Here is a 16,130-nt window from a genome sequence, read left to right as displayed (position 1 = left end):
TTTACAAGATGAGTGACCCCAGCCATTATCAATACTCTTCAGAGATTGTCTGCCTGGCATCAGTAGTCACATAACCAGGACTTGAGATATGCATCAGCTGCTCATATGACCATCCACCACTTGCTCCCATTGACCCTGCTCCGGTGGGGGGGGGGGGGTGGTTAAGCAGGTACTACACCTTGCCCAAGGGTAACCTGCAGGCAAGCAGAGAGGAGTGCATTACACCTCCTTTGGTAGAGATGCATCTCCACCCTGCCATCCTAACTACACCTGTACCCAACTACACTAAATGACTTACACCCAGCTACACTTTGGCCATACATTAGTTAAATAACAATCACTTATAACAGAAGAACTATGGTAACTTAGTGTAAATTACAAAGTTCCTGCAATGTCCAGTAAAACATCGTTATCTCAGCTCATTCCCCAACAGATTATGTTTCTTCAAAGGTGTGAAAAAACAAGCCTGACTTGGAAAATAAATGAGAAACTTCCACTTAACCCATGATTGAAATTAGTCTAGAAAACAATTCCGGCCTGATCGATGACACCATGCACAATTTTTCCTCACATCCTGATTTAGCCTAAGTATCTGGTGACAAGACAGCTTCAAGTTGTCATAAGTTGTTCGGCTTCAATATCTGCAGCAGTGACTCACTCTGCAAAAGCAGAGTGATATAAAAGCCAGCAAGTCACCAAGCAAGAGTGCTGTGATAAGACTTCAGTTCTCTGCAACCACCATTGCTTATCAGATAATATCATTTCTCAAGAATGGATGTAAAGTGGAAAAGCCACAAGAGGATTGACAGCTTGTGGACAGCTATAACGTGCACAGGTGTTGCACTGGTGTCAAGGCCATATATAGCTCAAGCACCCAGGAGCCCATCACAATGAAAGCAAAGAATGAAGGTAGTCCTATCAAGGACAGGAAAGCAAGTCAATATTGGAAGAAATAATTCAGGAGATACAGCACAGAGTAGGCCCTACTGGCCCTATGAGCTAACAGTTCTCCAATTTAACCCCAGCCTGACCACGGGATAATTTACCATAACCCATTAACCTACCAACTGGTAGGTTTTTGGACTGTGGGAGGAAACCCACATGGTCGGGGTAGAAGGTCATTACAGGGAGCAGTGGGAATTGAACCCGGGTCGCTGGTTCTGTAAAGCTTTGTGCTAACCACTATGCTACCATGCTGCCCCAAATAATTTCACCTTTCTCCCTAGAACCAAGACCTCTGGTTCGAGCCTCACCCAACCTGTGGGGGCAAGAGCCTACATACCACTCAATTTTGTATACCTCCATAAATCTCCCCTCATTCTCCTATGCTCTAAGGAATAAAGTCCTAACCTATTCAACTGTTTCCTATAACCCAGTTAAGTCCCGGCATCATTCTTTTAAATTTTCTCTGCAATCTTTCAAGTTTATTGATCTCTTTCCTATAGGTAGACCAGAATTGCATACAATACCTTAAATACGACATCTCCAGTGCCTTATACAACTTTAGTATGACACCCCAACTCCTGTACTTAATGCCCTGATTTATGAAAGCCAATATACTTTATACAACCCTTCTGCAGACCTTGTCATTTTCATATTTGATATGAAACTCCTGACTTTGAGATGTGTCACAGTAAGACATGTATCATCAGGTTTCAAAAGAAAAGACTGGAGGATGTTCTCACAGCCTCCTTTAAGGAAAAAATATTCACACCTTCACGTACTGCCTGATCCACAAATGCTCAAACTTGAGGCATTCAGGATGGCCCTAAGACCCTCAGATCCATGTGCGGCAGTACACCAAAGCCCATTATGAGGGCATCAGAATTACAAATCACTCTCCACCTGCCTCAATTAAACCCATCTATGGAAGAGTCTGCAATTCCCACAATGACTAATCACTTCAGTACCCACAGGTCCAGACTAAAAGTAAATTATCCTCAATCCTGACAGAATACCCAAGATGACCAAACATCTTCCTCATCTTAATTTCACTAAATATTTAGCATCAAGACAGCAGAACATAATCTACTTAGCCTCAATATTTGCAGCAGTGACTCACCCTGCAAAAGTCCTGTGATATAAAGACTCTGGCTCCAAGCTTGCAGCGTCAACTACTATTGCTTCATCAAAGTTTTTTAGGATTTTTATTGCTGTCTTTCTGACACCATGCTGTTTAAAAAAACAAAACGAACACAAAATTAGCACCAATATTTTCAAGTTACATCACTTGGCATTGCTGTTGGTTGATGTAGTCAGTGCTCTGCAATTCTACCAAATCAGTCATGCATTAGGCTTAAATCTTAAATTAAATGACTTCCTAATTGAAGTTCTCTTAGCTTTTACAGTGGGCCTTGCTTATCAATCTCATTTTGCTCATTTCTCAAGCAACTTTGTGCAGTCAATGATAAAACTATTATCAATAGCACAAGCATTCCTCCTTCACACAACAGCAACAAAGACGAACTGGTCATTCATCTCATTTGCTGCTTATTGTAAGGTGTACACAATAGGCTGATGCAGTTGGCTTTATCATCCTTAGTATAAAAGGACATGCTAACATTAGAGAGGATTCAAAGGAGGTTTACAAAAATGATTCCTGGATTGGCTCTGAGCCTGTACTCACTGGAATTCAGAAGAATAAGGGGTGACTTCATTGAAACCTATCGAATGTTGAAGGGCCTTGACAGAATGGATGTTTCCTATGGTGGTGGAGTCTTGGACCAGAGGACACAGCCTCAGAATTGAGGGGCATTCTTTCAGAACGGAGATGAGGAGGAATTTCTTTAGCCAGAGAGTAGTGAATCTGTTGAATTTGTTGCTGCAGGTGGCTGTGGAGGCCAAGTCATTGGGTATATCCAAGACAGAGGTTGATAAGGTTCTTGATTAGTACGGTATGAAGGGTTACAGGGAAAAGGCAGGAGATTGGGGCTGAGAGGGAAAATGGATCAGCCACAATGAAATGGCCTAATTCTTCTCCTACATCTTGTAATATTATTTCAAAATTCATTGGCTGTAATGCATTTTGAGATTATGATCAAGTTTGTCATTTTATATTTTATATCTGCAATGATGTTCATTGGATTCTTACCTGTAGATTTTTAAATATGGAGTAGACATTCTAAACAACTGAACTACTAATGCTGATACACGCCAACACGTTCTTTTCTTACCTGTGGTGTACTACTATCAGGGGTGCCCGTGTTTGACTCATGTTCGTGAGGGCTATTTGGTCCTTGGCCAGGAAATGAAGTAAAGGCTTTTGCAATATCATTGCTTCGTACTGAATGGATGAGATCATTCAAGTATTTGTAGTACAAATTACTAGATAGGAAACCAGGTAAGTAAACCTGAAATATATAACATGTCAGGCTATTTAATACTATAATGAAAATCTTAAATATGTCAATATTTTCTGTTTTCAAATACAGTAAAGAGGCTCTCTCAACCAAGACTGGAGTCCTGATGAAGGGACTCAGCCTGAAACATCAACTGTTTATTCACCTCCATAGATGCTACCTGAATTGCTGAGTTCCTTCAGCCCTTTGTGTGTGTTGTTTGAAAGCCAGCTGATCAGTTAATAACATTTATAACTTAGCCCCATTGGACTCATTACATTATTTAGGCTTTCATAATTCTTACTTCCTGCTTCAATGTGCTCAAGTGCAGACAGGCCCTTCCGCTCAGATAATAAATTTACATGTACAAGTTAATCTGCAGGGATGAGTTTCATCAGAATAGTCCTCTCACATTTTGCTGGACAAATTGGTCAGGGCATGTTATCACTAGTGTTTAGTGGGAGTCAAGAATAGGTTAAAAGAAAGAATGTACTTGATTGGGTGCTTGATGGTCAGCACGGACCCGGAGGCCTGCTTACATGTTGTATGACTGAAGTTCATCACTAAGCCAGGTTCTGCAAAAGTTATGAGTCTGAACTAAAAATAAATATGCACATGGTGCAAAAAGAACTAATTTATATTTTAATTTTCTTTTCAATTCTCAAATGACCCATTTAAAAACATTTGAAACACATATTTAAAATCAATAGTGCTCAATGGAAGTCAAGAACAGCTTGCTCACTTTTTCCATTGTTGTCCAGGCTTGCCTTAATGGAGTGGTGAAGCAGTTGGGAAGTGGTCCACCTTCTCTGCAGATATTTGACTCGATTTCTAATCGAACAGTATCATCAAATCCTAAAGGGTGCGTAGCTTGCAAAGAAAAGTACCTGAAGACAAACAAGTGGTATGAAAGGACCATTTCAGTTCAAAATGTAACATAGAATTGCTACAAAAAGACTATAGGATAGAGATTCTGGGGAAGCAGTGTGCAGGTGAAACCTCGTTACTGCCAGGATGCAATAGAAGTTACATATACAAATGTCATGAACAAAAAGAGCCATGATATTATTATACTGGTTCAACATATCCACCATTAATTGCTTGAGATCTGAAGACATAGAGGGTTAAATAGAAAAACCCATTGAGACCACATTATGCATACACTCGACCAAAATGTTTTCTTTTACTAAATGAGAAGTAACATGTTACACATATATTGCAAGGCTTTTTATGCTCATCTCTGATATCACTGCTTTAGCCTAGAAATTTGCAGATGAAAGATTCAGTTTCACAAACTTTCCAAATGAAATGTAATGCCCAATCGAACACTGGCCTATACACCATAAGTAACATAACTCACTTGTCATACAAAATCATGGCATCATTCTGTGCTTCTTGACCATCATACTGCCCATTTTTAGCAGCAAGGTGAGCCTGGAAATTATCTGCAGCTAACCAAAACTGCAGGATATTTATAGCCTCTTCTTTCTCCATGTACTAGAAGGGAAAAAGAAAGCAGAATTCTTAAAGGCTTCCCAATACAAAAATTGTTGTTATTAAATGGAGGAAAGCAGGAACCATATATGCACAAAAGAAAAATCATCAGCAGTAAAGAATTAACTAATTTCCTACAAGGGTGTAGAAGTCTAGAACTTGAACTTCATGCCATTTTATTTGGCAAAGTTAATTTACAGTATCTTCTGTAAGGTGGCTCCTTGAAAACTGCATTTCATTAGTACTACATCAAAGTCTCTTCCATAAGATGCACAATACCCATAGAGTAGTTTGCCTAGAACTTTTTAAGACTTGATGCGAGGATCAACCCTTCTTCTCATTGCTGCTATTAGAAAGGAGTTACAAGAGCAGAAGACATTCTTCGCCTCCACTATCAGATTTCTGAATGGACAATGAACCCATGAACTTTACCTCACTGTATTTGCACTACTTCTTTAAATTGACATAAATGTGTACGTGTATATATACAGTATTGTGCAAAAAGATATACAGTGTATAGTGCCTATGACCTTTGTCCAGTATTGTGTTAATTTTAAGTACTGCATTGTATTGCTGCTGAAAAAAAACACAAAACAAATTTCATGACACGTGGGTGATGATAAACTTGATTCTGATATGGGTCATATTGTGAACTGAGAGTGGGAAGGCGACAGGGAGAAGGGAATCATGGTTGGGAAAATTGGAAGGGAGAAGGGAGGGAGTAGAAAGCACCAGAGAGGCATTGTGTAATGATCCAATTGTTTGGAATCAAATGACCTTCCTTGCCTGGTGTCTCAGGGCTGGGTGCGTCTGTACCTGCACTATTCCCTACCCCAGCACACCCCTCCCACAGTGCTCCTCCCTTGCCATTCTCAACATCCTTTACTCCCAGCAGATTTACAATCTCGCACTCTGCTTCATGTTAACAAATACAGTACTGTGCAAAAGTCTTAGGCATCCCAGCTGTAAGATTTTTTCACAGTACAGTATATATGTATTTATAGTGTGCATGTATATATAAACACAAACAATTGTACTACTTCTCATCAATACTGAATACTTCATTTAAACAATCACATTCTACAAACGTTAAGTATGTGAACCTCTGGGGTAATGCCTTCTACAAAAGCTATTTGGAGTCAGGTGTTCCAATCAACGACATGAGATTGGAGTTGTAGAGGTGCCCTGCCTTATAAAAAAGACACACAGATTACAGACAGAGCTTGCTCTTCTCAAGAAAGATATATTCATATGCACCATGCCACAATCAAAACAACTTTCAGAAGAAGAATTGTAGAAATGCATGAAGCTGGAAAAAGCATTTCTAAAGACCTGAATGTTCATCAGTCTACAGCAAGAGAAATTGTCTATAAATGGAGGAAATTCAGTACTGTTGTTACTCTCCCTATGAACGGGCATTCAGCAAAGATCACACCAATGTGCAATGTTGAAGGAGGTGAAGAAGAATCCAAAGATAACAGTGAAAGGCCTGCAAAAATCTTTAAGACTTGCTAAAGTCTCTGTTCATGTGTCCACTATAAGAAAAACACTGAACATGAAAGGTGTTAATGGAAGGACACTGAGTAGGAAAGGACTGCTCTCCAAAAGAAAACATTGCTGCATGCCTCAAGTTTGCAAAGACCACCTGGATGTTCCACAACATTTCTGGGAGAATGTTCTGTGGACAGATGAGACAAGGTTGAACATTCTGGCAGAAATGCACACTATATTTTGGAGGAAAAAGGACACTGCACACCAACACCAAAACTTATCCCAAATGTGAAGCATGGTGGTAGGAGCATCATTGTTTGGGGCTGCTTTGTTGCCTCAGGGCCTGTACAGCTTGCAATCATTGAGGGAACAATGAATTCAAATTTGTATCAAGATATTTTACAGGAGAATATCAGGGAAGCAGGGCGTCACCTGAAGCATAATAGAAGTAACAGACAATGATCTGAAACATGAGTAAATCAGCAACATAATGGTTTAAAAAGAAGAAAATCTGTGTTTTGGAATAGCCAAGTAAGAGTCCAGACCTTAACCCAAATGAGATGCTGTGACATGATCAAAAGGGAGCTGTTCATTCAAGGTATCCAGATATATTGATGAATTGAAGCAGTTTTGCATGAAGGAATGGTCTACAATTCCCCCTCACCATTGTGCAAGTCTGATCAGCAGCTAAAGGTAGAGGTCACTGCTGCTAAGAAGAGGTTCTACTAGTTATTAAATACAAGGGTTCACATAATTTTTCCAACCTGGACTGTGAATGATTAAACAATGTCTTCAATAAAGACATGAAAAATACATTTATTTAATTATTTGTGCATTAGTTTAGGCAGATTGTGTTTTGTCTAATCTTGTGACTAAAATAAAGATATTTTATATATACACACACAGTATGAACATTTCATCTATTATAATTTATAGCAAGTTTTATTATTGAACTGTACTGTTGCTGCAAAACAATACATTTTATGACATATGTCAGTGATAATAAACCTGATGCTGACTACAGTGCCCACCCAGCTAGTCCAATTTCCTGCACTCGGTCCATATCCCTCTGAGCCCCACCCCTCCATGTACCGATTGAAGTACTTTAAAAATAATACTATTGCACCTGCCTCAAGCACTTCCTTTGGCAGCTCATTCTGTATTCCCAGTACCCTCTGTGTGAGAAAGTTGCCTCTCAGGTCCCTTTTAAATCTTTTACCCCTCACCCTAAACCTATGCCCTCTAGGTACTAAGTGACAAGAAACAGAGGCTTCTGGGGTACATGTCCACAAATGCCCGAAAAGAGCAAAATAAGAAACAATGGTTACAAAGGCATCCTGGATATTTGCTTTTTTTCGGTATAGACATATCAGTACATAGTGCAAGGAGAAAATGGCCAATAACAAAACACAGACCTAAATACAGATCATCAATTGCTCATCAATGGGAAATCTAAACAGATCTGATTTCTCAAGTCCAATTACAGCGAAGTACTCTCCAGCTGTGACCAACTTCCAGCACTGGTGAGCGTGAGGCATATCGATAAGTCCCGTCTTATACCTACTGATGAAGTGCCATTTGCCAAACAATAAACAGAAAGCACAGTACATGCATGAGTCATGTCCAATTTAATCTTGAGATTATGAAAATGCCTGCTTTAAGAGCTTAAATGTTCTGCAACTAAATCTACACTTTTATCATTAATAGTTGAGGGGAAAGATTGAAGATGGATTAGAAAAAGATGAGTTGATTTTTAATAGTCTTGCAGAAGCTTTAACATTACAACCTGAACTTCTATGTAATGACAGTGAAGGTCGATAAAGCTGGTCTTATACTTGGAAGCTTTAAATAGTAGGTCTTTTGGGACGAGACAAAAAATCTTATCCTTAGAGTGGAAGGTATGAAGGTTGATATGACCCACTGCACAAATTGCAGTGATTTTGGAGATGAAACACAGAATCATAGTGTCTTTAAGTATTGTTTACAGTAGTTGTCTGTAAATTTCATAAAATGGCATTAATTCTTTATAAAATTCTAATTTTCCCATTAGATACTTAACACTATCTGTACAGTGACATTAAAATGTACTCTGATTTTAGAATATTTTCCTTAAAAGAATCAATTTCTGCCTCTATATTTTCAAAGATCATCTCTACAGGTTCCCCCCGCTATCCAAAAGTAGAGCTTTCCTATGAAACCTTTCATAAGCCAAAATGGCATAAAGTGAAGAAGCAATAACCATTAATTTATATGGGAAAAAATTTTGAGCGTTCCAAGACCCAAACAATAACCTACCAAATAACTCATAAAACCTAAAATAACACTAACAAAACTGATCAAACCACCCTTGACTACCTTTAAATTCCACTTTTGCAACACCTTCATCACCATCGTCCAGTGCTTTCTGTTTCAGCTTATTAAAAAGACTGATTTCTCCTTAAGTATAAGATAACTTAATGGAACATCACGCTTTGTACACCCACAATCCACTCAAGCAACAGACTTTCCATTTTATCCACTACTGGATGCTTACTAAAAGAGACCACTTTGCTACTAGCAGAACCAATAGTAACATCAGCAGTTTTCAAGATTCTTTCTCACTGCGTGTAAACTGTACAAATGGACGCAGGCAAGTTCAACGCACGCACAATGTCTTTATTTTGTTCACCACGATCAAAACGCTTAATTACTTCCAATTTTACGCTAAGTGTAACACCCTTACGAGCTCTCTTAGGCTTTTCTGATACCTTAGGACACAGCTTGCTAACGGATGCACAAAATAAATCGAGATAAAACACAGATGCTCACAGACACAGTTCAAAGCTATGGCGGCTTGATGCTGAGTGCTATTTTTGCCTTTTTCCGTAAAAGCAAAAATCCTCTGGATTTCTTTCAGTTGGCGAAAACAGGTACTAATGTAGGTCTTTCATAAAAGTGAAGTGGTGTAAAACGAACTTTCGAAGAGCAGGGGATACCTTTATTGCATTGAGTGGTCTCGACTCCCAACTTGAATATCACCCTTTCTTTTCAATGCAAACAAACCTCCGCTCTCTCTTGGAAATAAGTAAACCAGAAATAACTTACAGGAATTTATCACTCTACATCAAGGAATCTACATTAGGTATAATGGCATCTCTCTTATATTAGTTGAAACAACTTTGCCTCAGGTTCAACTCCTCATCCAGGAATGCAAGCTCACAATCCAGGTCAATAATACCAAAATTACTAGCATTTGGACGAATCATTATTCCGATATCCACCCTTTGTTCAGATTAAAGATAAGATGGACATTAGCTTTATTTGTCACATGTACATCGAAATATACAGTGAAGTGCATTGTTAGTGTTGAGGTTGTGCTGGAGGCAACCCACAAATGTTGCCAATATAGCATGCCCACAACCTTCTAACTCATACATTTATGGAATGTGGGAGGAAACTGGAGCATCTGGAAGAAACTCACAGTCCTGGGAAGAAAGTACAAACTCCATACAAAACCCTGATCTTACAGCTGGCACTATAAAGTGTGATGCAATGCTATCTTAGCACCATGACTTTTAAAGTCAGTTTTGTACAATAGCAGCGTCATTTCCATAACTTTGTGCATGAACTTTTCTCAAGATGCTGCCTAATATTCCTTTAGTCTTTTCAATTATTTTTGTACCTACCCCATTAGTTTCTTGTGAATTATGTACACAAACCTTGAAATCTTTTTGTTTCTCCTCCTAGAATTTACTATGTCATTGAACTTCACATTATTTTGAAATTTGGGAACCAGCTGACCAATCATTTAGGCCATTTGTAAACATGATGAAAAGCAGTATATTCAGCAATTTGATCTGTTCTTTCATTATAATCAAGTCTAAATCATGGAATTGCTTACTAACAGTATTGCAAGAGTTAATTCATAACATCTTCAATCATATAATCCATGCTCTATCCACCTTTCACTCAACCCATTCACAACTTCAACTCATCTAAAAATACACAACCTGCAACCTACGTCTTTCACCCAACACTAACATCATGGCCTAATTTGTTTACGGATGTCAAAACTATAAATATCTATCTTCTTTTAAATGTACTAGGTACTTATCACTTATATTCCAATAACATTATCAAATGCCCCACCTTGTCCCTCAGACTCCAGAATATGCTCACATCTAAGTATTGGCAATTATGGCTTCATCCATACATCCTTGCCTTCTGGCACCACTTCTGAAAATCCCTCCAGCTTTCCACCTCTCCTCAAAATCCACCTCACTGTCACCAATCATTTGATCACCCTGCTTAGGATTCCTTTAGGTTGCATTATGTTACAAAAACAGTGTTAAGAGAAATCTAAGCTATGGTTATTTTAGGCAACATATTTCTCAGACGTGCATCTTGCATCTCATTGGGTTTCTATCTTCCACAAATGACACAAAACACTTGACAGCTTTGCAAATATTCATAAATATCTGCTACACATCCTTGATGAATGATAGTTTAATTCAAACACGGTTTGCTGTTCCTTGAACAATTCATGACTTAAGCAAAACACCAATATTGAATCTTACCTCTGAAAAATAGAACAGTGCTGACTCATTGAAAAGAATATCAGCCAGGTAAACAGTACCACTTGTCAACACTTCAATTTGATATTTACAAAAATGGTGACTCCGTAAAAACTCTGTAAAGTGCCTGCAGGAGAATGAGCGATAAAAACAGAAGGTCAGCACATATTTTTACACTGTGTGTGAAGAATAATGTCTGAAATTTCAGCCTGAATAAATGCCACCTTAAATTGATTACTTTCAATACTTTAAAGAAATTTTTAATTTAAAAAAATGTAAATTTAGATACAATACAGATCAACACATCAACACCACCTTAAAATAAAATCATTCAATTCTCATAGCATGTTATTTAAAGCTTTTCATTTTAAATTTTGCTAAATTTTGTCTCTTTTAAAAGCATATATTTTACTCATCTAGTTAGGTTGAAGACTGAAGTGCAAAACACCTGCATGAAATAAATTGTCCTTCTCTTCTACTGCAGCTTAATAACAAAATTTCCTTATCATTTTCAAGAGGCTAATTGTGACCTTCTAACAAATCTGCTTGCAGTGTAGGATATCAGATATACTTGGGTGAAATGGTCAAAAGATTTTATGTGTTGCAAGTTAGATCAAGTATGAGCCAGCTTTGGGACTAAAATGTCTAATTAAAAAACTGATGTTCCAGTAATTTAATCCTGGGGTAAAGGTCAGTTGTACATTCTTTAACATGAACTCATTTTACAGTAAAATTGACAACTAACAAGGCATTTTGATTACTGGCAAGTCCTAGATCAGAAGAATTGGAAAAAAATCTGAAAATATGGAAAAACTGATATGAAAAAGCTGACTTATTAATTTTCTATTGCCCACAATTTTAAATGCAGCTTTCAACATCTGACCTGTAAATTGCAAGTTGAAGAAAATTTCCAAAACTTAATGAATGTCAGCTAAGCTGTGGTCAAGTTACATAAGCAAATTGGCTGGGTATGTGCAACTGAAGAGATGTTAAAGATCAGAGTAATTTAGTCCCCAAGTCCTATAAAAATATGCTGAAAATACAAAGAAAATTAATGGAATTTTCAGCATTCTGCTTCTTAACAGTCAGAATCCTAGATGACTACAGCACAGAAGCATGTCCTTCAGTCTGTGCCAAACTGCTGTTCTGCCTAGCCCCATCAACCCACACCTGGACCAAAGCCTTCCATACACCTCCCATTCATGAAACTTCTCTTAAAAGTTGCAAATGAACCCACATCCACCACTTCTGCTTTTCCACTGGCTCCTCACCCCCCAGGTTCCCTTTGAACATTTCACCTTTCACTCTTAACCTATGCCCTCTAATACTAGTCCCACCAACCTCAAGCATTTACTCTATTTACACCCCTCATAGTTTTGCATGCCTTTATCAAGTCTTCCCACATTCTCCAATACTCCAGGGAAAAAAGTCCTAACCTATTCAACCTTTCCCTATAACTCAGGTCCTCAAGTCCTGGCAATATCCTTGTAATATTTTCTCTGAGCTCTTTCAATCTTATTGATATCTTTACTGTAGGTGTATCACAGTGTATCACTAACTTCTGAAACAAAGGTTCACTACTTCTCTAAAAAAGCAATATTTATGCTATTTTATCTGTTCTTCCCCCTACATAAAGCATGGAGCAGCAGGAAAATAGAGATGAAATATTATAAAATCAAATGGCAAAACATAAACATAAAACAGCATGATTGAAAGTCACTTATTATTACTAGTTTTAAATAACTGATTAGATATCAGACTATATAAGTTCCACGCTTCTATGAACACACATACAAATATACAAATCCTTGGACTGTATTGGTTGTTAACAAAAACAAAAAATTAATGCATTTCATTCATTGTATGTTTTGCTGTACATGTGACAAAGCTAATTTTTATTCTTTAAGATAATTGGGGACTGTCTGCATTGCGATGCTAGACCATTCAGAAGAACAGGGAAAAGATTTATTTTGAAAGTGAGCAGTGAGCGGAGACTGCTCAATGGTGATTGCAAGTTCTGTTCTTTGAATTCATAAATTATGACATAGGAGATAGAATGCATAAAACCACAGCTTAAATTCAGTTTAGCATTTAACCACAAGATGGCAATAAATCATTAAGATTTTCTCAGGCCTTATTCTCAAACATACTACCGGTAAGTTTGAACAGGAAACAAATTATATTACAACGTAAAACTAACACAGGTAACAATGACAGAATCTGAAAAACCTTGACGTGCCTAGGAAGAGCTCTGTACCTGGGCAAAGGTAACAAAATGAAATTAAATTGCACATTTATCCAAGAGTGCAGGAGAATTTTTTTGGGAGTAATTACTTAAAACATGGAAGAGTACAGTGCAGAAACAGGCCACTTGGCCCACAATGTTGTGCCGAACCAGCTAAAAAGCAAGTCAGTAACACCCAAACACTAGTTCCTCCTACCTACAGCATGTCCAGATCCCTTCATCCCTCCATGTCCATAAATCCATGTGCCTATTCAAATGCCTCTTAAAAGCCTCTAATGTATTTGCCTCTACCACCATATGGGTAGCACATGCATTCCAGGCATCCAAAACTGAGTAAAAAAAACTTACCCTTCACTTCCCTCCTGAACCTACCCCGCCCCCCCCCCCCCCCCACCTTCAATGCATGCAAGGTTTTCCCAAATGTATACACAGGTTAATACAACCTAATATATAGGTTGTATAGGCTAATACAACAGGATACACTGGTATCAACTAATTCTAATCTATTTATTAGATTAATGTAGTTAATACTCCCTAAGTTTGAAATTAGAGCCAGCTAGTGGTGTAATAGCATCAGCACTGGACTTCCAGGCAGATAGTCCAGAGTTCGAATCCAGCCGGGTCCCAACCTGGGCAGCAGCAGTATCTGCGCAGAAGAAAGGCCTGGCAATCTACCTCTGTATCTTGCCACGAAAATCTTATGGACAACTACAGTATCCATAGGTTCCCCATGATAACTTGATGGCACTCAACAACAACAAATTTGAAATAAGGTTTAAGAAACACTGGCAAATAGGTGTCAACAAGTTCAGGTTTGTTGTGTTGAAGCCTACGTGCATGAAAATCCAAACTTGTTATTCATGCAGGGGAACAGTGCTGGAAATACCTGCAATTGTCCACAAAAATCAGGCCTTCCTGTCTCTATCACTTATTGAAAGATTAGGCTATTCTGGATACTTTCATTATAATATGCTAATAGTGAGCAGCTAAACTGTGGCTTTAAAAATGAGTCAGCAAGCTGGGGATTTAAGTTTAAATTCATTTAATAATACTGGATATTTCAGGACAGAAACATGAAAACACTTGGATGTCACAATAGCCAACAGTTTATTGATGTCCTTAAATCAAGCATCCTGTTGCTCTGTCTGGTCAAGTTCAGGAAAATGAGTTATGCTGCAAGGAAACAGATCCTTCAGCCGACTGGCCATCATTTTGGTATTGCTTTATTATTGTCACATGTACCAAGATACAGTGAAAATCTCGTTTGTATATTGCTCATACAGATCAAATCGCTACATGGTGCATTGAACTAGAATGAGGTAAAATAATATTGCAGCATAAAGTGTAATAGCTACCAAAAAAGTGCAGGCAAATGATAAAATGCAAGATCACAACGAGGAAGACTGTGAGGCCAAGAGTCCATCTTATTGTACAAGAGGTCTGATAACTGTGAGATGGCAGCTAATTTCCCAGCATGGGGCCAGCGCTATGCTATCGTGTTTCAAGTACGCATCGGACACTTGTGAGGGTAGCCACCTCTACCACTTCCTCTAATAGTAAGCGTCATATTTCAACCATACTCTGGTTTTCGTCTTTTAATCACCATCTGTCACCATAAATCTGTTTTTATTTTCAACTCCGATATGGAGAAGAGGTTCCATCTTTATCTTTCTATGCCTCTCATAATGGAAACAGTTTGGATAGTTGAGTCAGGTACACCAAATCCCCACTCCTCCAAGTGCACCCTTCTGTACTGCAAGGAAAACAAGCTCATTCTGTCTAGACTCCCCTCATAGCTGATGCACTCCATTCAATGCAACATCCTGGTGAGTTGCTCTATGCCTGCCTCAGTGTAATCATATCCTTCCTATTGTGATTACAACTGCACATTGCACTCCAGCTGTGGCTTAATTAGCACCACATATACTGACACACACTAAATGCTGGAGGAACTCAGCAGGTTAGGCAGCACCTATGGACAGAAATGAACAGTCGATGTTTTGGTTGAGCTCCTTTCATTGGAATACTCTCAACGACCCTTAAACGTGTGCTTGATGGTTCTTCTGTGCCACAGTACTTCTTAGGATCCCACTGTGCAAATCCTGATATTAGTCTTTGCGAAATGTTTACCTCACACTTAACAGCAATCCCCCAATTTAACCCTGGCCTAATCACAGGACAATTTACAATGACCAATTAACCGACCAACTGGTACATCTTTGGACCGTGGGAGGAAACTGGAGCAGCTGGAGGAAACCCATGCAGTCACAGACAGAACATACAAACTCCTTACAGACAAGCTGCAGGAATTGAACCCGGGTTGTGCAGCTTGCATCCACAGAAGATTTGAGAAGCCTCTGCAATCACTTCCTCTCACTCCCAAACATACACTTCATGAAGCCCAGTGGATATATCCACATTTAAGATTGCTAAAATATCCAAAAGAGGCATCTTTTTGATTTTCAATTGTTCTGTCCCCCCAAAAAAATTCCATAACTAAAATGTCCTTATCCATGATAAATATAGAAAAGTAGTGTTTATTTAAAATCTCACTTGTGTCATCAGACTTCAAATGCAAATTGCCTCATTTAGTCATTAATGAGCCCTATTGTTTCATATGTATGTCATCCTTAACAATGAGGTTATTATTGGAATAAGCAGCACAATGTTGTGTGGCTGAGAGGAAAGAGCAAACAGGCTTCACTGAAAATTAGATCGGCAGGAATTCCTCTTCCTCCTCTCCCGAATCACCAGTCTCCTGTGATATGTGACAGTGTCATACATTTGAACAATGAACCATGCCTTGCATTGAGAATGAAAGGGACTGCTGTATAGTGTACGAGAACAGAATACAAGTGCCTATCTTTAGATTTAGTAAACTTGCTGCTGGCTTCCATTTCTGAGTTTCTGCTTAACAAAGTGAATAAAGCTTGTTGCAGCTGTGCTTTTCTAATATAAATGCTGCCTGTATATATATATTGGGTAAGTGGCAGACATTTGCACAGTAGG

At 38.5% G+C, this 16,130-nt stretch overlaps 1 protein-coding gene across 4 annotated transcripts in view; it reads right to left on the bottom strand.

Annotated features, from left to right (window-relative positions):
- akap10 (A kinase (PRKA) anchor protein 10) overlaps window positions 1–16,130 on the bottom strand; it is a 92,918-nt gene that overhangs the window by 11,122 nt on the left and 65,666 nt on the right. For all 4 annotated transcript variants that reach the window (XM_073053302.1, XM_073053300.1, XM_073053298.1 and 1 more), the window contains 5 exons: window positions 10,880–11,003; window positions 4,699–4,835; window positions 4,081–4,225; window positions 3,174–3,350; window positions 2,063–2,172 (listed from right to left, as the gene is read on the bottom strand). In XM_073053302.1, the coding sequence (XP_072909403.1) occupies window positions 2,063–2,172; window positions 3,174–3,350; window positions 4,081–4,225; window positions 4,699–4,835; window positions 10,880–11,003 (693 nt within the window). The remainder of the gene's footprint in view (window positions 1–2,062; window positions 2,173–3,173; window positions 3,351–4,080; window positions 4,226–4,698; window positions 4,836–10,879; window positions 11,004–16,130) is intronic.

Source organism: Hemitrygon akajei, chromosome 8, assembly GCF_048418815.1.
Source record: "Hemitrygon akajei chromosome 8, sHemAka1.3, whole genome shotgun sequence".
NCBI lineage: Eukaryota > Metazoa > Chordata > Chondrichthyes > Myliobatiformes > Dasyatidae > Hemitrygon > Hemitrygon akajei.
Note: the sequence above shows the minus strand (reverse complement) of the source record. Positions and strands in the feature narration are given on the sequence as shown.